This window comes from Phycodurus eques, chromosome 3 (assembly GCF_024500275.1).
Source record: "Phycodurus eques isolate BA_2022a chromosome 3, UOR_Pequ_1.1, whole genome shotgun sequence".
Taxonomy (NCBI): domain Eukaryota; kingdom Metazoa; phylum Chordata; class Actinopteri; order Syngnathiformes; family Syngnathidae; genus Phycodurus; species Phycodurus eques.
The window spans coordinates 9,068,660-9,094,894 of record NC_084527.1 but is presented as its reverse complement, the minus strand read 5'-3'; the positions used below and the strand labels follow the sequence as shown (position 1 = coordinate 9,094,894).

At 40.7% G+C, this 26,235-nt stretch overlaps 3 protein-coding genes across 3 annotated transcripts in view; 1 reads left to right on the top strand and 2 right to left on the bottom strand.

Moving 5' to 3' along the window:
* Positions 1–1,257: 1,257 nt before the first annotated feature.
* Positions 1,258–8,349, bottom strand: fbxo4 (F-box protein 4). Its single transcript, XM_061671925.1, has 7 exons — positions 8,156–8,349; positions 6,888–7,147; positions 6,600–6,820; positions 5,521–5,605; positions 5,263–5,435; positions 4,468–4,661; positions 1,258–3,936 (listed from the first exon to the last, which is right to left on the bottom strand). The coding sequence occupies exons 1-7, from the start codon at positions 8,297–8,299 to the stop codon at positions 3,844–3,846; spliced, it is 1,170 nt and encodes a 389-aa protein (XP_061527909.1). The 5' UTR covers positions 8,300–8,349; the 3' UTR covers positions 1,258–3,843.
* Positions 8,350–8,449: 100 nt separating this feature from the next.
* Positions 8,450–16,460, bottom strand: rimoc1 (rab7a interacting mon1-ccz1 complex subunit 1). The gene is made up of 6 exons (XM_061671926.1): positions 16,338–16,460; positions 14,760–14,869; positions 12,078–12,224; positions 11,754–11,885; positions 10,511–10,625; positions 8,450–9,464 (listed from the first exon to the last, which is right to left on the bottom strand). Exons 1-6 carry the CDS (start codon positions 16,429–16,431, stop codon positions 9,229–9,231), a joined length of 834 nt encoding a protein of 277 aa, XP_061527910.1. The 5' UTR covers positions 16,432–16,460; the 3' UTR covers positions 8,450–9,228.
* A 1,908-nt stretch (positions 16,461–18,368) lies between these two features.
* The window catches only part of oxct1a (3-oxoacid CoA transferase 1a), a 59,332-nt gene continuing 51,465 nt past the window's right edge, over positions 18,369–26,235 (top strand). The window contains exons 1-3 of the mRNA XM_061673368.1: positions 18,369–18,574; positions 20,265–20,373; positions 21,973–22,063. Coding sequence (XP_061529352.1) covers positions 18,467–18,574; positions 20,265–20,373; positions 21,973–22,063 — 308 coding nt within the window. The 5' untranslated portion in view covers positions 18,369–18,466. The remainder of the gene's footprint in view (positions 18,575–20,264; positions 20,374–21,972; positions 22,064–26,235) is intronic.

Sequence of the window (26,235 nt, the reverse complement as noted above, 5' to 3'; positions counted from 1 at the left end):
TGTGCTATTTAAAGCACCTATTAAGTGAATACTGTACAGAGATTTGTTTCCAAAGTATAAACAGGATAAACGTTTGAGGATCATTATTGAAAACACGCAAAGATTGAGAACTACGTATGGAGTGCTGAATTGTGGAGATAAAGCTTTAAATTGGTTTTGACAGTTGACAGTTAAGTTGGGTGTGGTTTCAGTGCCTTCAGTGGACATGCCCACAGCATGTGAGTGTGGAGACAAAAGCTTTATTTTTCAGGATTTTGAAGTCTCATTTTATCTACTCATCGATTTTTTTAATCATACAAATTTGGCAGGGTTGTGAATAATGATCTTTTCTGAGGTGTGTCAAATCTATAAGACATTTAGTTTCACTAAATTGGAGGGACTTTATCCATAATGGGTACAGTAACACTAATGTTACCAGAAAATAGCCTAGTTCAATCTTGGTACAGTTAGGTCCAGAAGTATTTGGACAAGTGAATGGACTGTAACTATCTTTTTTGAGTCACTTTTGACCCCAATTTCTGTGGCACGGCACGGGTGAGTTTTCAACTTTCCCAGTTGTCCTTGGATGAGAGGCTGAGAACACCCGGACCCTGAACCCTGAACCAGTCAACCGCAGGGCTCATATTAGGCCATTTTCCACCACAGGAACTTTCCTTCTTACCTCGGTCTTTTAAAATACCCCACCTAGTTTCCACCTAGAACTACCTGGGTACAAAGGTTCCTTGAGCATCCAATTTAGGTCTTCCGTGCCAGTCCCCTTATTTCAGTTCCTTTATGGTGGTGTACAAGTGTAAACTCCTAAAAATACAGTTATTGTTCAGATAACAGGTAACAAAATGTGCTTGTGCTTAGGCAGGCTACAGACGGTATGTTATGTGAACCAACAGGCTGGGCAACATTGCCCAAATTTTTCCTAGTCCGATACTGTTGCGGCCTGAAGTTCATTAATGAATAGGCAAAACCTCTATGCTCATTTAGTTCCCCCTTCTCAGTGTCATCAAGGCTCAAAAGGATGTTCTGCAGGATTCAAACTACAATTATTTCCAAGAGGCTGCTTCCTGGTGTCTCTAAATGCATCGGACATGCATGTTATGTGTCTGTAAAGTGGCTGAGGTTGAGCTAACTGTGGTTCTGCCATCATGACATCATACCCCTGAGGCCTCTCATTTGTTTGGAGAAGACAAGAGGCAGCTGGAGGTCTTTTCATGAACGGAACAAAGGACAGGACCCAAAATGCATGACTCCAATTCAAATGGACACTTTCAAAAAGAGAGGTTTAATAAACTGGCAGAGGTCGGTACACAGGCAGGCAATCCGCAAAGGGAACAGTATCAAAAAAACATGAGGCAAAAAGGCAAGGTCAATTATCAGAACAGAGTCTAGGCTTACAATGAGTCGGTGACGTGGAAAAAAGGAATGCTGGAACGTGACAACAAGGTACAACAAACTGGCGACCAGAAAGAATGAGACAGGAGGTTAAATGCATGGGGTAATTAGGGTAAACGAGGCACAGGAGGGGAAGATGCTCTCAGGAGCGGGTGTGTACGAGACAGGGGGAAGACAACAACCATAACACACACCCATGACAGGTCTGTTGTTTGTTCATCCATCCGACATGCTGCAAGCCTCCACATTCAAACACACTCCCGGCAATGTACGTACTGGTAACCCTTGGTTTCACACGAGCAAGTACAGTTGAACCTCCAAAGTTCTCCACCTAATGCATGATCTACTACGCTGGTTGAAGATTCAGGACCACTTTCAAGCAGACTACACTATCTGAAATATTAGAGGTACTATCATGCAGAAATATCCACATCCACAGAGAACAGACAAGGCTGTTCTCATGTCAAAGCCTAAAAGGTAAGCAAAGCTGCATCATTATTATTATTTTTTTTAAGTGGCTGGTGATGTGTCCATGCGCCACATACACATACCGCTGCTTTGACTCTTGAAAATTAATTTGTCTTTGCTCAGTCTGGGGTCTGCTTTTGTCGCAACACTCAGAAAAGAAGCTCAGAAAATCTGTACTCACTATTGGGCCAGCAGTTAATGGAGCAGGGTATACAGGTGCTTACTTCCATTAGACAAGGCCAGCCCCTAAAAATGGGCTAATTTCAGCGAGACCACAAATACAGTGTCCAATATCCTATAATTCTTGATCTGCGTTGTATTTTGATGAAAGCATTTCACATCACATGTAATAAAAATACCTGGGAACATCCTTTAAGTAACATTCAACATGACCTGCTACACAAGTTTAAAGAGAGGTTAACCACCAGACAATAAAACTAGAGTAAAACTACTCACCTTCTGAAGATGCCCGACAAGACACTTCAAGAGAAAAATTCCCTAATTATTTTCATGCAAGTCATTAGCCATTTATGCTTCTAGCTGAATCCTATTTACCGTACCTTAGCATTTGTTTGATAACAATGTCAATTATGAATTAATGTTCTTGCTAATCTTGTACTGGTCAGTCAGACCCTTTCCTGTGTTGCAGTAAGTTCCATTATCGCCATACACTTTCCTCTTTGCCATCACTAGAGGTTCTATTATAGCTTCACCACAGGTTTATTTGGTCGTCCTACTGCATGCATGCACACAAGCGACTCCACCATTACATCCCTTTAAAATTCATCAGGGGAAAAACAAAACACAAGTCAGTCGGCCTTAATGCCCCTAAATTGCGTCAATCAGCACACTGTTACCAAACCCGCATGTCTATGAAAATGATTATGGAGGCTATGGAACATTTTGATAAGCAGGTTGCTAATTTTAAGAGATTTGCGGTCACCTAGGTAACTAGAACAAAAGAGTGTCAGGGAGGCACATTATCTTGTCAGGACTGGCAAAATGATTGTGAACTCTAAACACCGAGGCGGCTCACTTATGAAGCATCAGGACACAAACAGCGCAGGCTAAACAATGTATGGCGTGTGCAACATTTATTATGGATTTTATTTTCCCCGCAGATAAAGAAAAAAAAAAAAAAAAAAAGTCATGTTGTATAGAACCGAAGTGATAAATGCCCTTTCCTCAATTACAATGACTTGAACGCTTCATTTTGCAAACTAAGACACCATAAGTATACTCATATTTCAGGGATTGAACTTTTTAACACTAGTTAAATCAAAATGATTTAGTTAAGTTTCCCCATCAAAATTGACTTTCGGAATGAGACAACCATTTGATATTTGTAATTTGCTGATATATTGAGTATTCTGTATTGGAACAAAATAGTTTTGATATGTAATATTTAAATTTGAAATTGATTTAGAGAAGGGCAGATAATTGTCATAATGCTGAGTAATTACACTCAGTACTATTTTGATGTGTTCTAATAATGTTGCACAATTTAGCACGGAAAAAACATAGAGGTATACCTGGAGTGTCACTTCAGTACCAAAATAAAAATGATGACTAAGCCTGTATTCTAAATGCAGGTAAAGTTTTGTTTTTGTTACATATAGACCCACACAGAAGAAGTCCAATGGTTTCAGTTCACTTAATCAACCGTTACCTTCTTAAGTGCGGTAGGACTACGTCAGCCCCTGTGACTGGTACACCTCAACTAATCCAAAACTAGAGTCCACTCTGACTGAACAGAGTTTGATGAATCAGACCTTCTGATTTAGGCTCACATTAGACTTTGAACAAAATGTGTGGACAATTTATTTTATTTCGAAAGGTTTATTTCAGTAAATGCCACTTTATTATTGTTGTAACTAATCAGCTAAACGGAGTTAAAAAAAAACAAAAAAAAACTTTGTTCTTGTGTTTATAACACTCCACTCAATTCCTTCTGAACCTAAAGTATCGCCTACCCACGAGTGGGTTACGCTAGCTACCATACACTTTGACACCTGATGATCTCAGCAACCAGGAAATTCCATCCAGAAGACCCGACAGGGATTCTGCAACTGTATCCTGCACCTGTTTCAAAACAAAGACAGACAGGTTCCTCAAAGGCACTTCGACAGCAGCCAGGAAGCAGACTAGGATTTGGTCGGCAGCGGGCATTGAGCCGACTTGTCCTTAAAGATGAGCTACTGCCGATCCATTCATCCATCCATCCATTTTCTTTACCGCTTATCCTCACTAGGGTCACGGGCGTGCTGGAGCCTATCCCAGCTATCTTCGGGCGGGAGGCGGGGTACACACTGAACCGGTCGCGAGCCAATCGCAGGGCACATGGAAACAAACAACCATTGGCACTCACATTCACACCTAAGGGCAATTTAGTCTTCAATCAGCCTACCACACATGTTTTTAGGATGTGGGAGGAAACCGGAATGCCCGAAGAAAATCCACCCAGGCACGGGGACAACATGCAAACTCCACACAGACAGGGCCGGGATTCGAACCCAGTTCCCCAGAACTGTGAGGCAGGTGTGCTAACCAGTCGTCCACCATGCCGGCCCGCTGGAATCATTCATTTATTAAATTACAAAGTATAATAATTACCATCCAGGGATTAGGCAACTGGGGCAGGCTGAGTCTCTTTGCCATCTCAACACAGGGGGTTCGATGCCTGGTTCCCATGCTGGTGGTTCTGACTGCTTTACTTTCCTCTCTGGAGACGCACGAGAGCACCAGTAGTGGTCTGGATTTGGAGCTCAGCACGGCCCTAATCTGAGAACCCTCAGACTCTCCTTCACCTGTTCAATAAGCATAGAAATAGCATGTTAATGCTGAAGAACTGACGCTGAACTGAAAGGCCGTAGGATTAAGTATAATGTAGAATTTGAGGATTGGATAATTAAAAAATAATTTATAAACAATGCCTGGATTATTTTTTGATTTTGAATTAATCTGAATCAAGAATGATCTTGCCCTGTTTTTACAGTATGTCCTATTTATCATTAGCATTACTCAAAAGCTAACATGCTAACAGTAGGTATATTAAAATATAGCAAAATGCTAACCTGATAACAAGAAAAAAAATTTATGAGCTGAATTTTTTTTAATGGTTGGTTAATAATAACAAATGTGAAAATGCTCTTCCAGTGTTTCCCAACCTTTTTTGAGCCAAGAAATAAATTTTACACTCGGAACTCTCATGTCACACCACAAAACAAAAATCCCACAAAAGTATATGCTCTTCACTGAAATAATGATGAAATATGCATGTAGTGGAAGACAAATTGCAATAGCATAGATCATTTTATTTTATATGTATTGTTTGTAGTAAATGAATTGTAATACATTTTGGGCCAGTTAAGTGGGATTGGCTAACTTCCCCACTCAATGGTCTCTCACCTCTCCCCGGTTCGGCGTTGGCTACATAGATGACCCCTTCCACGACCTGGCACACCTGCTGCACCTGAGGGGCCGGCGTGTAGACTGGGTGCCCCGAGTCATCGCTTCCTACGAGACTGAAGAGTTTACCACTCATGTACTGGTTCTTTTCTTTTGCACGGTCCCTCTCTGCCCTGCACATAAACAGCTTAATGAGACAACCACCAAATTGCTGAATCTAGAATACTGTACATACTATTCAGGGTAGGGAGCACTTACTTGTTAGTCGAGTAAAGAGTAAAGATGTTGAATTTGTGTTGGTTGTTGAACATATAACTGATGCCAGACCCGATCACTGAAGGTCCTGAAGGATGAAGTTGGAGAAAGTGGAATGAAGAAAAAAAAACAAAAAACAAGACTGCCACCTATTGATGGACAAAATATCTTGTAAAGCACAGTGCAAGGCTGCCAGCTTTATTGTAGTGAGGTTCAGTGATTCGGTAAATAAGTGTGGTTGGAGTACTACAAAGCCTGTACAACCACTTTATGTCTGTTTGTCTTTGTTTGACACTAATAATGCAACACACCTATTTAAAAAAAAAAAGCAGGAATTTATATTCATACAGAACACGTTAGACATTTTCTGCTTAACTAAGTGGAAATGTTCATACTAACATTAATACATTACCACATGCATATTCTATCACTAACAGGGATTGTTTATTAACATATTGATAACCTATATCTAACGTAACCACAACATTAGGAAAAATATTGCTTTATCCCTTCATATCCATGGTTGTAAGCAGAGGCATAGATAAGACTTTCTCGTAATTTTCTCCTCAGTCCTTTGGAGGAGGACTTACAAAGACGATGCACGTCTGCGATGGTTATTTTGGGCAAGTCCTGGAAACAAAGGCTATAGAATAGCGCAACAAAAAAAGGCAGAGACGTATTTTGGCAACGCGGGAGATGATGAGCAAAGACCCCCTTGACGCTCACCCAAAAAAGATTTTAATTTCCTACAGATGCCGCAAGATGGCATGGCACTTTTTTCAATTGGCAGTGTATGGGGTGACTAAATGAAGCTCTTCCCATCACCTCACGTAGTTCCGTGGCCACAAGGTGACGCCAAGTCAAAATTTTTAGATTTGACATTGCTGTGTCCAGGGCATTAAAAAAAAGGAAATCAAAAGTTGTTCATTGAATAATGGAGAATAGTTCACGCCCCCCCCCGCCCCGAAAAAAAACTGCAAAGATTTGAATTTGCAAATACCGAACCACAAATAGGCCAGGGTTCACTGTGCTGTCAAAAATGAACAAAAGTGACTATGAAAAAAAAAAGTCTGGTGCCTCACCATTGACCTGACTGTTTGGGATGACTGACACCGGTAGAACATCAGAGGCGTGCATGAGCCTGGTGACTATAGAGACATCCAACTGTTCCATGCCGGGCCCGAACATAGTATAGCGTGGCTCAGCTGAGGGCACCAGAGACTGCAGGAACGCCGTCAACACTCGATACGGTGGCCACGAAGGAAGCCATCTCTTTCTGCATGACGGGCATCCTTTCAGATACCTGCGGGAAAACAATAGTCATTGAATTGTCTCAAAATGAAGTATCAGTCTATTTAAAAGTCACCAACTCTGCCATGTAGTCAACTTTTGATTCCGTCCTCTCGTAATCGCCCTCTTCTGCATCGTCAGCCATGACCAGGGCTTCCGGTGCCTCCAATTGTGGCATCGATAAGTGATCGATGGAGGACCAGTGAGGCGTGTCCCTGAGGAGAAAGAACCTCCACAGCAGCGGATCTCGGACCAAGGCCCTCCAGTACCGGCTGGTTGCTCCCAGGCGACAGATGTCCACAGATGACAACAAGGTCATGATGCGGAACTGCACATCCACCTTCAGAATGGAACTATAGTTATTACTTTTAGTTGAAATCCATAGTTTCTTTATCTGTGCATTTTTAGATGCTTATTTATCTATACAGCCATCCTTTGTTTTTTTAAAGCACTTCCTTCTTTTCCTAATTAGGGTCAAGGGTGAACTGGAGCTTATCCCAGCTGAATTTGGGTTACTGGTCACCAGTCAATAGCAGGGCACATTTAGACAACTATTTAAACCCACATTTGAATGGTTGGGGAATTTAGGGAAAAAATTACAAATAAACTTGAAGAATTCTTGAATAACCGGGGATAAACCCCGGAGCAATATTTTGGGGTTGGTCTTCTTTCCAGAGCATATGTTTGACAATTAATTGTTACATGTTGTTTCTCCTTGTTCACAATGACTTTGCCTGATTTGTGCTTTTATATTTTGAAGTGTACCGTTCAGTCCAGTATGTCGAAATGCACTCCTTGATGCTATTGGTTTGTTTTCTGTCTTTTACTGTCCATCTCATTCCTTAAATTTTCCTCTTAATTCTGTAGAACCATGGTCCCACTGCTTTTTCTCATCAATTTCTGCTTGCTTACTTTATACCTTTTTACTCCCGTCTTACTCAGTGTCGTGACACTGACACATAAATAATTTTTTATGGAAATTTGGTAGCCTTTTCATCAGCCCTGTCATTTTCTTTGATTACATGGGCCGGCACCCGCAGCAACACGGTCAAACCCATAATTTGTCCATCCATCTATCCATTTTCCAAACTGTTTATCCTCATGTTGAATATCTGACTTTTTTTTTTACTTTAATCTAAACATTGTAAAACCAACGACAATTGCTATAAAATTAACTGTTCACGTGGAGATGAGCGAAAAATACAAGTTGCTTTTTTGCCCCTATTTTATTGAATTACACGCAAAGTACATTTTCGTCAAACAAGTTCCCCTCATTTGGGACTTTTATTTATAAACGGACAACCATTTCAAATGAGAATCCAATGTCACATCAGATGTCAAAACTCACCGGTAAACAATCCAAAAAAACGGGTTCTTGCTCTCCGTGATCCACAACCACCTCTCTCACACCAGAAGGCCAATAACTCTCTTTTAAGCGCCTCAGGCTTCGAATAACGACAGATTCGCTACGGCGTTTGGTGTTCCCTGCCATGACTAGTGATGTTAAAAGGTTTACATGATGTGGAAATAATTGAGTTGAACTGCTGACGTGCCGGATTTTGCCTCACTTCCTGGTTGATGACAGCAGGGGTGCATTGTGGGTATTTGTGGTCCAATATGGCGCCATACACTCAAAACACACTTGTTAAAACACGGGCTTTATTGTCACCAAGGACATAAAAAAACAGAAAATTTAATCCAAAACAGCACATTCTCTATTAAAAGCTAAACAAATAAAGTTAACTAAGTGTTGAAAATTTTGCAATAAAGGGGGGAATACAAGGGGTAGATTATGAATAAATCTGGACATATGCTTTCACACTTTCTGGAAAAACTCCTTTGCTTTGTGTGCATTTTATACACATTTACAAACGTGTGTATCGAGTATAAACAGATGTCAAATATTAAAAGCATACCAAAATGGCAACTTAAGAATAAATAAAAATGTTACTGTGCAATGTTTCATTTTAGGCTGTGTTATTGATAATTCTAAAACAAAAATTTAAAATAAACAAAAAAAAAGGAAATGTATTTTTTACTAAGAACTTTTTTATATTAATATTATTATAACATTCTTAGAGCAAAACAAGTGCCCTAGTCAACAGTCTAGAATGATGAGAACTGCTTTTCTCCAGCAGAACACGTAGAAAAAAGAAAAAAAGAAAATCACTTGTCAGTTTTACACCACATCTTATAATGCCACCAAACTGGACCTTCTGGCATGTAGTGAGGTCCAGCTGACCTTTGCCCAAATACATTTTCTCCCCTTGCCTCCTCTTTGCCTTCCATTACACTGTACCTCACCTGGTAGGTTCCTTTTTATTTTATTTAAATTTAGGGATTGGAAAAAAAAAACAAAAAAAAAAACACTGAATACTGATCTCCGATTTTCGTCTGAGGACGACACGGAGGCGGCGTGCTTCACTGTAAAACACTGAGGATCTCCTTGGCGTTCTCCGTGTTCCAGCCCTGGCCCTGCAGCGGACCCTCACAGGCGAGCACGTACTTGTTGAGGATCTGCGTGCCAATGTCCCTAAACTGGAGGCGGTCTTCTTTACAATCCACAGTGTCACCGCTGTAGTCTTCGTATTTCACCGCCCAGAAGCACATTTCCCCGATGTACATCATGGTCAGCAGGTGCGTGTCTGAGAAAATGCCTTGGAAAACAAGTTAAGGGATATGTCATTATGAGCAAATTTAATTACAAACATTTGTGTGATGCAAAGTGAGTGATGAAGTAACGAAATACAAATACTTAGTTAGTGTACTAAAGTATATTATTCAGGTACCTGTACTTGCTTACAGTGGTGCCTAAATTTATGAGCCATTGTTGACAGATTATTATTTTTTTTTTTTTTGCTTTATGTTAGGAGCCAATATTTGAGTTACAAGTTTCAGATACATCGCCGCTACAGTAAAGAAATTTTTTTTAATATGGAGCAATAAAGGTACTGCAATTCCACAGTCGCAGATGCACTTGAACGGGGGCAAAAACTTAAAACACGCATACAAAATGAGAATACTCGCAAGCAGTAGTCAGCCACTATTTATGCAATAACACTCACACGCAGATTAACCACAAACAAAAAAATGAGACCGCAGCCACATGGAAGAATTTGAAGCTGAGACTATTGATGACAACAGCAACAGATTTAGAGAAGCAATATATTCCCTCATCTTTGGCCTTATTTAAGAGAATTGTGTGATGATGTTAGCTACAAGAACGACTGATGGCGACTGCATCTTGTGCAGGCCTGAAAACCACCAGCTTCTGGCATTAAAAAATGCTCCGTCTAATCTGAAAACACAAAAGTGTATTTTTTTTCTATTGCCATCATTAGCTATTTTGTTTGTTACTTAGTTTACAACTTTAGTACAGCTATGGGTTTGATAGAATAAATGTCAAGCCAACGCTAGCGAGCTCTTAAACACCAAACATGAAACGTGATTTTCTTCTCAGTACAAGCATGCCATAAATTAATAAAAGGGTATTGTATATAATTGACAGTAAAATTGTGTTTTTACCTTGTATTTTAGTAGATTTCAGAGTCTGCACTTTTTTACTTTTAATTTAAGGAGTTGCATCAGTACTTCTACAAGAGTCTTTTTCACGTACGTATTTGTACTTCTACTTAAGTGCAGAGTACGAGTACATTTTCCATCTCTGTGCAGAATATGTATCCGGGGGGGGGGGGGGGGGTACCTTCAGATAAGAAGCCTGCGGTGGCAGTGTCATGGAGCACCACCCCATCATTGAGCTTCACCGAGTTCCTCACCTGCAGCATCCGCATTAGGTAGCGCACTCCTTCTTGAATACACTGCATGAACACATCGGAGTCACATGAGGCATAGGGACAAGCGAGCTGCGTTCGACTTCAACTCCCCCCATCCTGCATCGGTAACTTACACACAAAGTTGTGAATATCAAACCTTTATTACCCGCTATTGCAGCATTACGCAGAAATACACTATATTGCCAACAGCAGGGCAACACTAACGTTTGCACTAGTAGCACTGGCCCGACCAACTTTTTCAGTTGGTCGCACCAGCATATGATATGCTTACACCCTTTTTTTGAGGAGGTACAGCATGACCATGGCAAACCATAGTTTCGTATGAAGATTGACAGTGACAATGATATTTGCAAAATATTTGACTGTGAATAAACAGTTTGTCTGCAACAAGCATTGGAAGACAAAACACGTCAATTAATTAAAAACAAAACAAAAAAGCGTTACTTATATTTGATCATTTGTTCGAAGAGATGGGTGAGCAGCCAGCTCTTATAGTCAGGGCTTCTAACCCTTTTCCCCTGGGATAAACACTACATTTTTAGCATTACAACCATATGATAGACATACACTTAAAAATGATTGCATAAGTACCAACTCCATATAAAAGTAGTGTTTATGATTATTCACACTATTTTGCAAGGTATTTACTAGCAAAACACGACAATTTTCCTATTTAAATCATAGTCCCAAACAGAACATGGCTAAATCATTACTCTTGCAATTATTGCAATTTATTTTAATGATAGTTGTTTTCCCTCCACAAACCTTTTTAAATATGCCTGCGCTTTTTCACTTTGTATAGATCTTTATATGTCTATGCTATAAACAGTGTTGGGACTTGGGTAACTTGAAAGATACAAAGAAAGTAAGCAAGAAAGATAGCCATATCGATAGATGGAGAAAAGACTTTTTGCTGTTTTGTGCTAAGGCCACAGCCATGTCTACTATAAAAATTTTGCTTTTTTGAGGGAGCACCAATTGTAGATTTTTGCTATTCACAGCAGGGCTCAGTCAATATCGGGGGGAACCCTGTGAAGGCCTTCCTCCCAATAAACACATTTAGACACAGACAACTACGAGTACATAAATGGCACCTGGCCACTGAGGTAATGTATATTTATGTACTCTTCTGTCATTCTGACCATACGGTACCTTCAGGAACGTCTCCTTGTTTTCCTTGATCCATTGCTTCCGTTGATGAAGGGTGTGGCAGTACATGTAGAGCAGTGCCCCACGTCTCCAATAGAGGCATTCTAACAACTCCAGCCCCAAAACAGCCTGCACCTGATCGACCAAACAACGCCACACTGTCAGTCGAGGTAGTCCATACTGTTTAATTCACTTGTATCACAGCAATCATCCATAGTTCATATTAATATTAACATCTCAGGAATATTGTGATATTGAGTTGCTCTCCTCTGTTTTGCATTCCATGCAAGAGCCAGTACATTTCGCACACGAAGAAACCAACCACACCTCTTGAGATGGTGCTAGTCTCCCCACCAGAACTTCCGGCTCGGTCAGGTCTTGCAGGAGCTGCTGGATTTTAAACGGTGAACAGTCCTCTGGGAACTCTTGATCCACCAATTTGTTCTCTTCGTAAAATGTGATATCTAGGATCACCTACGATGTACAAACAACATGTTTATTCATTTTTACTGTTAATGTACTTCACCATGCAAGGGGTCTTCGCTTTACAATGGTAACGTCATTTCAAGGTTACAAACATGATGCAATTAAGTAGTTTGCACAAGAAGGCACGCTCAGTTACTGCTGTACTTACTACGGGTTGAACCAACTAGTCGATGCATCAACTTAAAAGTACAATATGCAGTTCAATAGCATATTTAGCAATATTTTATGTAGCCTCATTTCAGTCCCTGCCCCCGCAGCTGCACTTTTCTACCCAAAGAGACGCCCCCAGCTCAGTAAACATGGACAAAAAAGAACCAGCGAGATCGTCACGCTCCCCCGGCCACCTCTGAGTGCATCTGTTGGCCGTGAGTGCACGACGTTACATGAAATGTTATCGGTTTGATCTTGTATTTTTCAGAATGTACATCCATCCATTTTCTGTATCGCTTGGCAAATAAAGATGATTCTGATTCTGATTCTGATTAGGGTCGCGGGCATGCTGGAGCCTATCATCGGGCAGGAGGCGGGGTACACCCTGAACTGGTTGCCAGCCAATTGCAGGGCACATACAAACCAACAACCATTCGCACTCACATTCACACCTACAGGCAATTTAGAGTTGTCAATTAACCTACCATGCATGTTTTTTGGATGTGGGAGGAAACCAGAGTGCCCGGAAAAAACCCACACAGGCACGGGAGAACATGCAAACTCCACACAGGCGGGGGCGGGGTTGAACCCCAGTCCTCAGAACTGTCAGGCTGACGTTCTAACCAGTCGTCCACCGTGCCGCCTCAGAATGTACAATCAATTAAAAATATATGAGGCGATCAACTTAATTGATGAATCAGTGAGAACGGTGACGTGACGTACACGGTGGTTTTCCAAGCTCAGCTATGGAGCCGTCCGTGTACAACAAAAAATAAAGTTGGAAAAACTGTGCGGCACGGTGCCACATGGCCAGTGGCCCGGTGGTTGGGGACCACTGGCCTACAAGACACAAACTACCATTATTTGTCTTTACCTTTGATTTGAAGTACAAAGCTGTCCAATTCCTTCTTTTAACTTTTGTTGCTAGGAGGAGTTAAAGAATCCAGCCAAGAAACTATTCTGCGAGAGGCTGCGGTGCGACCCAACGAGCCTCCGTGTGCATGGTTGCCGTATGCAAATCATTGACAGATTATTCTGTCCCCCCTTCTATCACTACACTCTTAATAGATCTTCTTGTGCTGCCGTTCCCAGTTGTAAAATAATAAATAGGCATTAGATGGTGCCAGAGAGGGGTGATTTTTCAAAAGATCATTTTAATGATATTCTACTGTCAAGTCATACAGACAGTTTTAACATGACAAAAAGCTTTTTTTAAAACTGAAAATTACATCTTTAACCATTCTGCAATAACAGTTCTAGCCTTTGGTTGACTAATCACCAATCATGTGTTTTGGCATTAACAACATAGACACATTGCACAGACGCAAATGGCTCAGGTATGTAGAAATATTTGACAAAATGAGACCGGTACCACAGTCACTTGTAAAATAGACAAGTCTATCCTCAAACATACGAGCACAGGCGCTATGCATGCCAATCTGAAAACGCACTCGCTACCGAAGCTGACAAATAAATAAGTCGCCAATTAGCGAATTTATCAAATGCCCTCTTGTGACAGAGAAAAGACAGAATATATTGTTGCATTTGCTTAGACAATGAAACGAGGACATGCGTTGGTTGACCAAAAACCTATTCATTGTGAAAATTAACAGTAAAGTCAGCCGGAACTACGGCGAAAAAACCCCATCTAACTAGCGTTTCGCTCAACCTTCACCGTCCGTGCATATATACGCTCTTCTTCCTCCTTCCACTCGCCTCCATACCCTGACTCACACCACTCCAACAACAAATCACACCCAGACCACCTTCATGACTGTACAGACAGTCGGAATTTATAGACCTGTGGCAACAATCCACATAACTCAACTGCAGGGTTGCTACAAAACATTGCAAAGCATTCCCTTCTTCCCAGTGCCTTTTGTAAAACTATTATTACGGTAGCGAGTAGCAATTGTAGTTGTGGTATACGAATTGGTGTTTTGAGTTCATGTTCCGACTGTCTGCGACGCCATAAAGGTCTCAATGTGATTGGATGAGCCTTTGTGATTGGTATAGGATTTGGAGGGTGGACGAATGCACACCGAGACGGTAGGGATAGTGAGCTTGTGTTTGGAGGTGAAGGCAAAGTTGCACAGACAGCTAGTTAGTTGTAAAAACAAAAACAAAACAAAAAAGACATCAATTGGTCAATGTCGACTCAGCCGCCATCACCTTAACAGAGACAAAAAAAATCTTAAATCGTTCAATACCTTATTTATTTTCACGCCCTCTCAAGGTACTCCACAGGTAAATGGCTGCAATTACTGAATAGTAAATGGTAAAACCCTTTGAAATAAAACTGAACGTATACACTTCGATCAAACCGTAAACAGAGGACTCCCTGTCAAACGTAAGTTTGTTTCAGTGAATTACCTGTGTGTAATCCTGAAGCAGCTTGGAAAGGCTGCTGCTCTCCCCTCCTTGTCTGTAATAGCTTTTCAACTTGTCCAGAATGACAGATGCATTTTGTAAATAGTCATCATCTGTGGAGAAACATTACGTTAGAATATTACTAGTTGCAGATGCTTCACTGGCAGAAGTGAAAAACCATTCATCCATTTTCTACAGTGCTTGTCTTCATCAGGGTCAAGGGTGAACTGGGGCCTATCCCAGCTGACTTTGGTCACGAAGTGCAGTACATCTTGGACTGGTCAAAAGCTAATTGCAGGGCACATAAAGACAGACATTTGGGCAATTTAGAGTCTTCAATTAACCGAACATATATGTTTTTGGAATGTTGGAGGAAGCAGGAGAGCCTGAGGCAAGATTCAAATGTAGGACCTTTCGACTGTGAGGCAGACATGCTACAGCTACCATGTTGTTATTTGTATTATTTTAAACTTTCCCATAGAAAACATAAAAACAGTAAAACACTGTAAAAACAAATAACAACACTACATAGTCAAACTTCCTTAATGTAATTGTTGTAATTTGTCTTTAGTAATGTAACAATATCAGTGTACACTGCAATCGTGACTTCTGTGTTCCCAGTGCCCTCAAAACTGCTCATAGCTCATCTCGTCCATCAACAGTTCATCTATCTATTGACAGGGTTCAGGGAAGGGTAGGAATCTACGGTGAATTATTATTCTTTGTGTTATTTCTTGAGCATATGATATAGGTTTTGTTTTGTGTATATGCCATTCTACAATTTGCATAGGTCTTTATTTGCATTTGCTTTTATTTTGCCTCGTTTTACTCTGGTGTCTGCAGTGAGGTCGGGACTGCAAATGAGAATCTGTTCTGCATGGCCCTACCTTGTTAACTGCAGGTTAAATAAATATACACTAGTAAAGAGTATTTGTGATCATAACGGTCTACAAAAACATGTTAACCATGCACACATACACACACACACATTCATTACTATGACTAATTAACCTAACGTACATGAAACATGTCAATTAGCTGGCATGTTCTTTTTTTTTTTTTTTTACAAATAATTTGTCATGACATTCGAAACCAGAAACTCGTAACTGTGACGCAGATGTGCTAACCACGTGTTCACAGTGCTACCGTAATGGGAAAAAAAACATCTACCGAAAATGACTACGAACAGAACAAAACTAACAGAAGTCGAACACTGGACTTGGAACAAATATTAGCAGCGTAGTAATCAAATAACAAACGTAAACGGTCACATTTAGGCTAACGTCACTGGCGAGTCGCTCGCCAAATGTTTGTTTCTGTATGTTGACATTCAAAAACCATCAACAGAGGTGAACAATCACATTATTACGCAGTTAATTCCAATATTATATCCAGGGATGCATACATATAGTGCTGTCTGTTAATTCGGGTTACCAAAAGTTTAAAACGTTGCATCGCACGATACATTCCATAACGCTAACAACAGCTCGCACGTTAGCGGGCTAAACTCGAAGCACGGCTGCCGGGCGACGCCGACAGAGAGCAAGAATTGGATCAGGGCCAGAGTGTTTTGGGCGTTACCTTGTTTCTCGGCTTTGAGAGCGGAACACTTGGCATCGAACTCGAATATCCTTCTCTCCAAGTCGAGGCCTTGTCGCCTGTAATCGTCGGCCATGACTAAAACTACTAGTCACGTGAGGGCGGGTCACGTGTCCAAGCAATGCCAATACGGAGAAAGCAACGGTGTTATATTTTTGTTTTTAAAATATTTTTTAATTCTAATTCAATAATATTTCCGAGCGTTAAATAATCTAAGGATAAAAAACTGAATCGGTAGGAATTTATTAAGACCAAAAGAAGTATACTAGCACGATGAATCAGTCTTCACAATGATGTAGCATGTGACGTCACGCTCCGTGTGTTCTTTTGTTTACATGTGTTTGGACGAGATACCGTGCACGTGTGTGTTTACTGTCAGAGGAACCTTGCTTTGTTACACAGCGAAGTTGCAATTTCATGTTTTATTTTGATTAGTGTTATCAATAACATGTTTTTTTGTTTGTTTGTTCGTTTGTTTGTTTGCATTTCACAAACTCTCACTTCCAATCATTAATAAAGAATAGAATAGAATAGAAACCTCAACGTGTGGACCCTCTCCAGACATGATTGTTTTCTCACTTACACGCACATTATGAATTATTGAATTGTTTCACAATAGGATCAGGGCTTGAAGAGAGAGCTGTAGCTAAAACGGAATATGTGGAATGACATGATATCCTGTGATATATAAGAAACAACCACACCTGAGGAAAAACAACTAATCACATACAGAAGGCATGACTTATGAGGTGTCAATCATTTGTCGTGCACTGGCAGGCACACTTATAGCGGGTACACCCCTGTGGCCTCACAAAAAAGTAAAACTTCAAACCAATAACATTTAGTGTTAAAGGAACACTCTTCCACAAATAATATGCTTTTCTGGGGTAACAAGGTAACAGGTCACAGGTAACAGGCAAGAGTGAGTGTACCCGTGATTGCCTGACAAATGACTGGCACATTGTAAATCACACCTCCTGTCTCTGATTGGTTGTTTTTCCTCAGGGGTGGTGGTTTCTTCAAATTAGAGGCACAAGATGGGGCCAAAGACAGCAGATTCCCCCCCACCCCACATATTATATTTAGCATGTACGACTGTCAGGTCATAATCACTGTATATTTTTCACAAACTTTAATTTCATTTGTATAATAATCCACTAGTATTATAATTGTGCTATTGATAATAAATGTAACTATAGTGAATCAATTATTTAATGCAATAACAATGTTAAATGCATAAATATTGTTTGTTTTAATAATAAAAAAAATAAATAAATTTTAACTTACCAATTTAAGGGGAAAACGGCTAAATTACTGCAAAAAAACAAAAAAGACTACAGCAATGCAAATGTTCGGTGGGCCAGATAAAAGAATGGAGTACCGAATGTAGCCAGCGGGCCATGCTTTGCCCACCCCAAGAATGCATGATGGTAAAAATAAATCAGGAAATATGGGTGAATTGTTTTGGTTGCGCTTTTACAGTCTAATAGAGTGCACTAAGAAAAAAAATAACTTGGAAGAAGAAAGGAAAAAAACAAAAGAAGAAGAAAAATATTAAACCTAGATGAAAAGAGGGAAGAAACACTGAGATCAACATTTTAAATCTTTTTCATATGGAAGTGTGCAATTTGCTAGACAATATAAATTTACACTTTTTATATGCAAGTATTAATCTAATAATGTAACAATTAAAATAATTTAGTGCAGTGCAAATTAATGGTTACACTTCAGCTTCAGCAGGTTTTTTTTCTTTTTGGTGCGTTCAAATACTGACAAAAAAATTTGAAAATATTTCCCATCGACATCGTCGTTTGAACTCAAACCACGTGTGTATAACATTAACCTTACAGTCCAAACGCAACATTATAAGACATTTAAATTTAACGCCTGTATATTTTACACAATATAGAATGCACAATCGCATGTTGCTGTTTCAACGTTACACGTCGGGGACGCTCTTGATTTCGAATAACGCGAATGCATCAGGTTCCCAGGCCAATATTGAGACGCCAGCCAATGTGACTGCAGCGTTGACTTTTCGCTTGACACTAAGCTAACGCTATTAGCCGATAGCTGAGTGCTATCATCTTGTGTCCCCTGCCGTCCGGTGTATGTGTCTTAAAATGGCATTCAAAGCCTTGTGTCGAGCAGACGCTTTTAAATACCTCATTGGTCCTTGCAGAACCACGTTGGACTTCGATAAGCGTCCATTGAGCAAGGTTGGTATTTGCCTACAATCTTGTATTTGTATGTGCTTAGAACTGCGTGGAGAAGGTCATAACTAACAAATCTTCCCATTTATTTGTGTCGTTTTGCCTTAATTAATTGTCTTTGTACGTGCTAGGTAAGTTTAACCTGTCATTGCTTAGTCTTTATGGTGACATTTCAGAATCAGAATAATTTTTATTTGCCAAGTATGTTAAAAAAAAAACACACAAGGAATTTGTCTCTGGTAGTTGCAGCCGCTCTAGTACGACAACAGACAGTCAATTGACAGAGAAGACATAAAGACATTGTCGGAAAAAAAGCCACTGAGCAATAAAGGGTTGCTAGTTATCTGGTAATGCCGGTACACATTTTTTCATTTTAATTTTTATGTTTTTGACAATTGTGCAAAAAGATGCCGAGACCTATAGGACTTAGAGCAGTTTGAATGACTAATATAGCAATAGTCTGGTGCAAAGGTCGTTAAGACTTCAAGGAATGTATGCAGTTTAAAGTGACTAGTAGTGCGATAGTCTGGGACAATGTTGATTGTGCAAATGTTGCAGATACTCCTCAGTCATTGTGCAAGTGGTGCAGATGCTGCTCTGGCATGAGTGGCCAGTATTGGTCAACAACAGATATGCAAACAGTGCAGCGTGGCGAGACTACCACAGTGAGTGCACGAGTAATGTATAATTGGCCCGACAGAAATGTGACAACAAACTCAAGACAAAAAAAATGGCAGCATGTTGCAATGGAATTGTAGGTTAGCTGTTCAAGAAGTTGATTGCAAGAGGGAAGAAGGTGTTGGAATGTCTCCTCGTTGTAGTTTGCATTGATCGGTAGCGCCTACCTGAGGGAAGGAGTTGGAAGAGCCGGTGACTGGGATGTGGAGGGTCCGAGAGGATTTTGCACGCTCTTGTCTTAGTTAGTTCTGGCAGCGTGCAAGTCCTCAAGGGTGGGTAGGGGAGTACCGACAATCTTTTCAGCAGTTTTGATTGTCCGTTGAAGTCGGAGTTTGTCCTTTTTTGTAGCAGCACCAATTTGCTGCAATAAATGAGCAATGAACCCAATACAAAGTAGTGACACTCAAATTTGAGCCATTGGAGATCACAAATGCTTTCATATTTCACCTCTACTGCCACAAATTAACTCCAAAGCAATGTTTTCCGTCATGTTTGCCAGTGCCACATTTGAATGCTATTTATATAAATCAATGTCATGGCAGGCATCTGATACAACAAACATAAAAGGGGCATATTTAGTGCTATGCATTTTTATTAGTATTATTATTGAATAAAAACAGTAATTTACAATGTGAAATGTGCATTGTGATTTGTGGTATAACAGCTTATTCATAGCTGTATACAGTATTGTCACGTGTATTCTGTATAGCTGCTGCCAGTGTGGCATGATTACAGTTGAGAATTGTGGATTTAGGTTCCTTTCCTTTTGTTGCAGGATTTGTTCAGTAGCTTAGTTTACTCCCCACTTACTCCTTTGTGCAAACCGCTCTTAACACTGTACAAACATAATTAGTTTTCAGGACCACGGCTGGGTTTGTCCATTTTGTCTCGCCATACATTGAAATAATTAAATGTATGCTCTCCCCCCCGCCCCCCCCCCCCACAAGATACATACACACTTATCTCAAGTTTCATTTTTCATCATTTTAAATCTCACCTCTTCCTGTGGTGTTTACAGACATGTAGTTGCTACTTTTCAACCTCCAGCCAGAGAAGTTCACAGTTCTACTCCGATCCTACGGAGGCAGTCAAAGACATCCCAGATGGGGCGACCGTACTGGTTGGAGGTAAATGCTAAATGAAGGATCCTTTTCAGTTTTAGCCACAAATTTCTATTAATTTTGTGCTCGTGTGGGTTTTCTCCTCATACTCTGGCTTCCTTCCATAGTGCCGAAACAGGAATGTTAGGTTGATTGAAGACTCTAAATTTTCGCTAGGTGTGAATGTGTCTTGCTTTTAAATTGAAGTTGCAAACTTCTCAAGCAGACTTTTAGATTTGGGTTCAGTTATTTCCTGGAAGTATTCCACACATCACCCCCCTCCACTATAATGTACTTGTTTTTGACAGTCTTTTACCACTTTCTCCCATGTCCACATGAGTGCTATGATTTCATCAAAAAAACTTTTTTAAATTTTAGCTGCAAGTTACTAAGCCTTGTTGTACAGTTCCAGTTTGTTTAGACATGAAACAAAAACAGAGATGACACGTTGTCAATACAATACAGAGGCGCTGCCTGACATTATGCCTGACACATTAAGTAAACTACATTACCCTGACTGTTACAACCTTGATGTAGCGTGGTGCTGTACATCTTTTGTCAAAACTGGCAGAGCAGAAATAAATACATTTAAAATTAACTCAAAAAGCATGTATGTATGAAGTTAACTGACAAAAACAAAGGGCATTTTTGCTAAAATTATAGTTCGCTTTGTAAAGAGACCACATTTCGGTTAGTTTTTTAAAAACACTCCTTTTTATTTTATCTCATTAAAAATGCTTTCCCCCCCAAATATTAGTTTTTGTTATTTCATTCATTTTTGTTAACTATAATAACCTTGTACTGTGAATGGTTGTTTGTCTATATGTGCCCTGCGATTGGCTGGCGACCAATCCAGGATGTAACCTGTCACTCGCCCAAAAGTTAGCTAGGTTAGCCTTCAGCTCACTTGCGACACTATGAACCCTAATGATAGAAAATTGATGCATGGATGATCGAAGAGAGCCTTAATGACATGCAATCATATTCCAGACTTTCTATATATGTAATTTATTTGCAAGCCGAGACTAACTACAATATTAAAAAGTAGTGACAGACTAGTATTTTTATGCTGATAGGACGTTCAGTTCAATAATAGTGTTACATCAGCAATGATCTACTATAATGTGTCATTTTGTTGACTAAGTTCATTTGTTCTGTACTTGAATGGTGTCAGCGCAACACGTGCGCACATTCCACAGCTTCTATTTTTAGTGAAATCAGCTGAGACAACTATAAAAACATTTCCACTGTCCTCGCCTGCGTTCAAGGATGACCACACAGAGAGAGATTAGATTGGTGCAGTGTAGTATTTTGAAAATAAAGGACTGTGGAAAAAGGATTTATCATCTAATTTTATTCTGTGTAGGGAGCTACATTTTTAATGCCCATAATCAATCAATTTTTTTTCTATTTTTAGAGTTCAGGAGCTTGATTTTGCATTTTCAAGTTTTGAAAAATATGTTACTGTAGATTTATTACTGAGTTGATGTGGTACCTCATGTGCTGGGAAATCTTAAAGATTATGTATAATTTTATGCCTACTGTATTACCATTAAAAATGCTTGAATTTGACCTTGAAGGTATATGACTACGTGTGTATTTGTTTCTGTTTGTGCTCTAAAACAGGCTTTGGATTATGTGGCATCCCGGAGAATCTCATCAACAGTTTACTAAAGACAGGCGTGAAGGGTCTCACTGCAGTGAGCAATAACGCAGGGTAGGCAATACTGAACATTCACGCACATGTGCAGAGACTCTGTAAATATTGGAATACGAATCAACCAGTTGTGAATGTCAAGAAAAAAATGTTCTATGCGCAAAGCTTTTTGCACATAGTCAACTGGTTTGCGGCCACTCAGCTGCTGTTTTGGGCATTTGAAAGCCCTCATTATTGTGTTTGATACACGATGGTGCAGGCCATTAAGGGTAAAGTTAGAGAATGAAATGCTCCTAATTGGTAAAAAGTAGAATTCTGTTATTGAATCATATTTTATATCGAAAACAGTGTTTTACAGAATTCTAGACTCTGATACTCATGAATCTAAATAATATTCGTTCATTCTGTATTATGACTTTGGTACTTCATTGTTGTTTCTCTAGAATGTCTTATTGTTTTCCCCACAGTATAGCAAAACTAGGTCAGCAAGCTCATGTTCATACCCATTTCTATGAACTATACTGGCTCTTCATATTAAAATCCACTGTATCGGAAACCTGTATGCAGATAGGTACTCCATAAAAGCTGAATGTCACCTTTCACATATAAAAGAACAGGCTACTCTTGTGGGCTTTGCTTTGGTTCGATGTACATTCACTTTACTTTGAAATCTTGAGCCAAAGCAAACATCCCCTGAGGAGCAAATGATCTGCCAAACCAGTCTGTCAATAAATTACATGATAGAAAAGTTCGTTTATTTTGGGATTGGCAAAAAAAAAAGCGAAACATGTATCTTTACTTTTATTAATCACATGGGAAAATGAAGACGGCAAATTCGTATCTCATTTCTATATTACGTCATTGTGATTGTTTTTTATATAATAAAATGTATTGAGATGGTGAATTTGGGGTTTCTTAGCTGTAAGCTATAATCATAAAAATTATACAAATAAAATTATATTTCACTCGCTTTGTTTAGTGAGTAATGAATCTATACAATAGGAGTTTCGGTTTAAAAAATTGAACTACTGAAATTAATTATATTTCCCCTGATTTTAAAGTTTATTGAGATACATCTGCATATTTTACATTCTTGCCATTTTCACTAGTTTTGGAACTTGTAAAATGCACTGTAGAGGATCTGCCATGTGTTACACGTGGAAAACTATAGGACCCCCCCCCCCCACACACACACACAAAAATCCTTTTAGTCAAACACGATAACAAGATAACAAATTCACATGACTAGCTAGTGGATCGCATTCTAAACCAATAGGTTGCAACATATTACCAGAATTTTTATGACCATCATCAATCCCATCTTTTCTTTAATTTATGCATCCTGTACATTATTCAATCAGAATCATCTTTATTTGCCAAGTATGTCCAAAACACACAAGGAATTTGTCTCCGGTAGTTGGAGCCGCTCTAGTACAACAGACAGTAAATTTACAGAACACTTTGGAGACATAAAGACATTGACAAAAAACAATTGTGCAAAAAGATGCAGAGTCCTCTAGCACTTAGAGCAGTTCGAATGACTAATATTGCAATAGTCCGGTGCAATGACCATTGTGCAAAGGGCGCCGAGACTTCAAGGAGTGTATGCGGTTTAAAGTGACGAGTAGTGCGATCATCTGGGACAATGATGGTTGTGCAAATGTTACAGACACTCCTCAATCAGTGTGCAAATGGAGCAAATGCTACTCTGGCATGAGTGGCCAGTATATGCAAATAGTGCAGCATGGCGAGACAACTACAGTGAGTGCACGAGTAATACATAATTGGCCCCACAGAAATGTGACAACGAACTCAAGTAAAAAAATTTCCAGCTTGTTGCAATGGAATTATAGGTTAGGTGTTTAAGAAGTTGATCGCAAGAGGGAAGAAGCTGTTGGAATGTCTACTAGTTCTAGTTTGCCTTGATCGGTAGCGCCTACCTGAGGGAAGGAGCTGGAACAGCTGGTGACCGGGGTGCAGACGGGCCGAGAGGATTTTGCATGCCCTTGTCTTAGTTCTGGCAGCGTGCAAGTCCTCAATGGTGGGTAGGGGGGTACCGACAATCTTTTCAGCAGTTTTGATTGTCCGTTGCAGTCGGAGTTTGTCCTTTTTTGTAGCAGCACCAAACCAGACTGTGATGGAAGAACACAGGACTGATTCGATGACCGCTGTGTAGAACTGTCTCAGCAGCTCCGGTGGCAGGCCGTGCTTTCTCAGAAGCCGCAGGAAGTACATCCTCCGCTGGGCCTTTTTGAGGACGGAGTTGATGTTGGTCGCCCACTTCAGGTCCTGAGAGATTGTAATTCCCAGGAACTTGAAGGTCTCGGCGGTTGACACAGGGCAGCTGGACAACGTGAGTGGCAGCTGTGGCGAAGGATGCCTCCTGAAGTCCACGATCATCTCTACAGTCTTGAGCGTGTTCAGCTCCAAGTTGTGTCGGCCACACCACAACTCCAGCTGCTCCGCTTCCTGTCGATATGCAGACTCGTCACCGTCCTTGATGAGGCCGATGACAGTGGTGTCATCTGCAAACTTCAGGAGCTTGACAGTCGGGTTCGCTGAGGTGCAGTCGTTCGTGTAGAGAGAGAAGAGCAGCGGAGAGAGGACACAACCTTGGGGCGCCCCAGTGCTGATGCTGCGTGTGGATGAGGTGGCCTCCCCCAGCCTGACCTGCTGTGTCCTGCCCGTCAGAAAGCTGTAAATCCACTGACAGATGGCAGGTGAGATGCTGAGCTGGAGAAGCTTGGTTGAAAGGAGTTCAGGAATGATGGTGTTGAACGCTGAGCTGAAGTCCACGAACAGGATCCTCGCGTAGGTCCCTGCACTGTCGAGGTGTTCTAGGATGAAGTGCAGTCCCATGTTGACTGCATCATCCGCAGACCTGTTCGCTTGGTAGGCAAACTGCAGGGGGTCCAGCAGGGGACCTGTGACACTCTTGAGGTGGTCCAGCACGAGACGTTCAAAGGACTTCATGACCACAGATGTCAAAGCGACAGGCCTGTAGTCATTCAGACCAGAGATTGCAGGTTTCTTGGGGACTGGAATGATGGTGGAGCGTTTGAAACAGGATGGAACTTCGCACATTTCCAAAGATCTGTTGAAGATCTGAGTGAAGACTGGAGCGAGCTGGTCCGCGCAGACTTTGAGGCAGGATGGGGACACATGGTCCGGGCCTGCTGCTTTGTTAATCTTCTGTTGTTTGAAGATGCGTCTCACATCCTGTTCATGGATGGTTAACGCAGAAGTCAGAGGTGTGGTTGTGGTCGCGGGTGCGGCCGGGTGGGTGTGTGGTGTGAAACTGTCCTTTTCAAATCTGCAGTAGAAGGTATTCAAGTCGTTGGCTTGTGTGCTATTGTTCTCAGCTTGGGGGGGATTGTCGCTTGTAATTAGTCAGCGATTGGAATGCATGCCAGACTGATTTAGTCGTTCGCGCTAAACTGTTTTTCCAACTTTGCTGCATGGATCCTCTTTGCAATGTTAATTTCTTTAGTAAGCTGGTTTCTAGCTCGATTATACAGGGCCCTGTCTCCGCTCTGATATGCATCTTCCTTAGCTTGGCGAAGCTGCTTAAGTTTAGCAGTGAACCACGGCTTGTTGTTGTTGAATGTCCGAAATGATTTTGTTGGTACACAAACCTCTTCAAAGAAACTGATATAGGATGTGACAGTGTCCGTATATTCATCCAGGCTGCCAGCTGAATTTTCAAAGACACTCCAGTCTGTGCAGTCTAAACAGCTTTGAAGTTCCATCTTGGCTTCATTGGTCCACTTTTTGACTGTTTTCACTGTAGGCTTCGCACATTTAAGTTCTTGCCTGTACGTCGGTATTAAGTGAATTAAGCAGTGATCAGATGAGCCCAAGGCTGCACGAGGTATAGCACGGTATGCGTTTTTTACCGTAGTGTAGCAGTGGTCTAAAGTATTTTTTTCCCTGGTAGGACAGTCGATGTGCTGCTTGTATTTAGGGAGTTCGTGGTTGAGTTTAGCTTTGTTAAAGTCCCCGAGAATAATGAGGGGTGAGTCTGGGTGTTTTTTTTCAATTTCGTTGACTTGTTCGGCGAGTGTTAGCAATGCGGCGTTCGTGTTAGCTTGAGGTGTAATATAGACTCCAGCCAGTATAAACGATGCAAACTCAAGTGGCGAGTAGAATGGTTTACAGTTCATAAACAGCGGCTCCAAATGCGGGCTGCAGTGTGTGTTGAGCACCGTGACGTCCGTACACCATTTTTCGTT

Bases quoted from the DNA above. Each gene is read 5' to 3' on its own strand.
- fbxo4 (XM_061671925.1), bottom strand. From the start codon at position 8,299: ATGGCAGGGAACACCAAACGCCGTAGCGAATCTGTCGTTATTCGAAGC. The intron at 5,606-6,599 runs GTGAGGCACCAG...TTCATCCTTCAG, and splicing joins CCCAAACAGTCAGGTCAATG to GACCTTCAGTGATCGGGTCT. The intron at 4,662-5,262 runs GTGAGAGACCAT...CTTATTGAACAG, and splicing joins CAACGCCGAACCGGGGAGAG to GTGAAGGAGAGTCTGAGGGT.
- rimoc1 (XM_061671926.1), bottom strand. From the start codon at position 16,431: ATGGCCGACGATTACAGGCGACAAGGCCTCGACTTGGAGAGAAGGATA. The intron at 10,626-11,753 runs GTACCGTATGGT...GTGTTCATGCAG, and splicing joins ACAAGGAGACGTTCCTGAAG to TGTATTCAAGAAGGAGTGCG. The intron at 9,465-10,510 runs GTACCCCCCCCC...TTGTTTTCCAAG, and splicing joins CGCAGGCTTCTTATCTGAAG to GCATTTTCTCAGACACGCAC.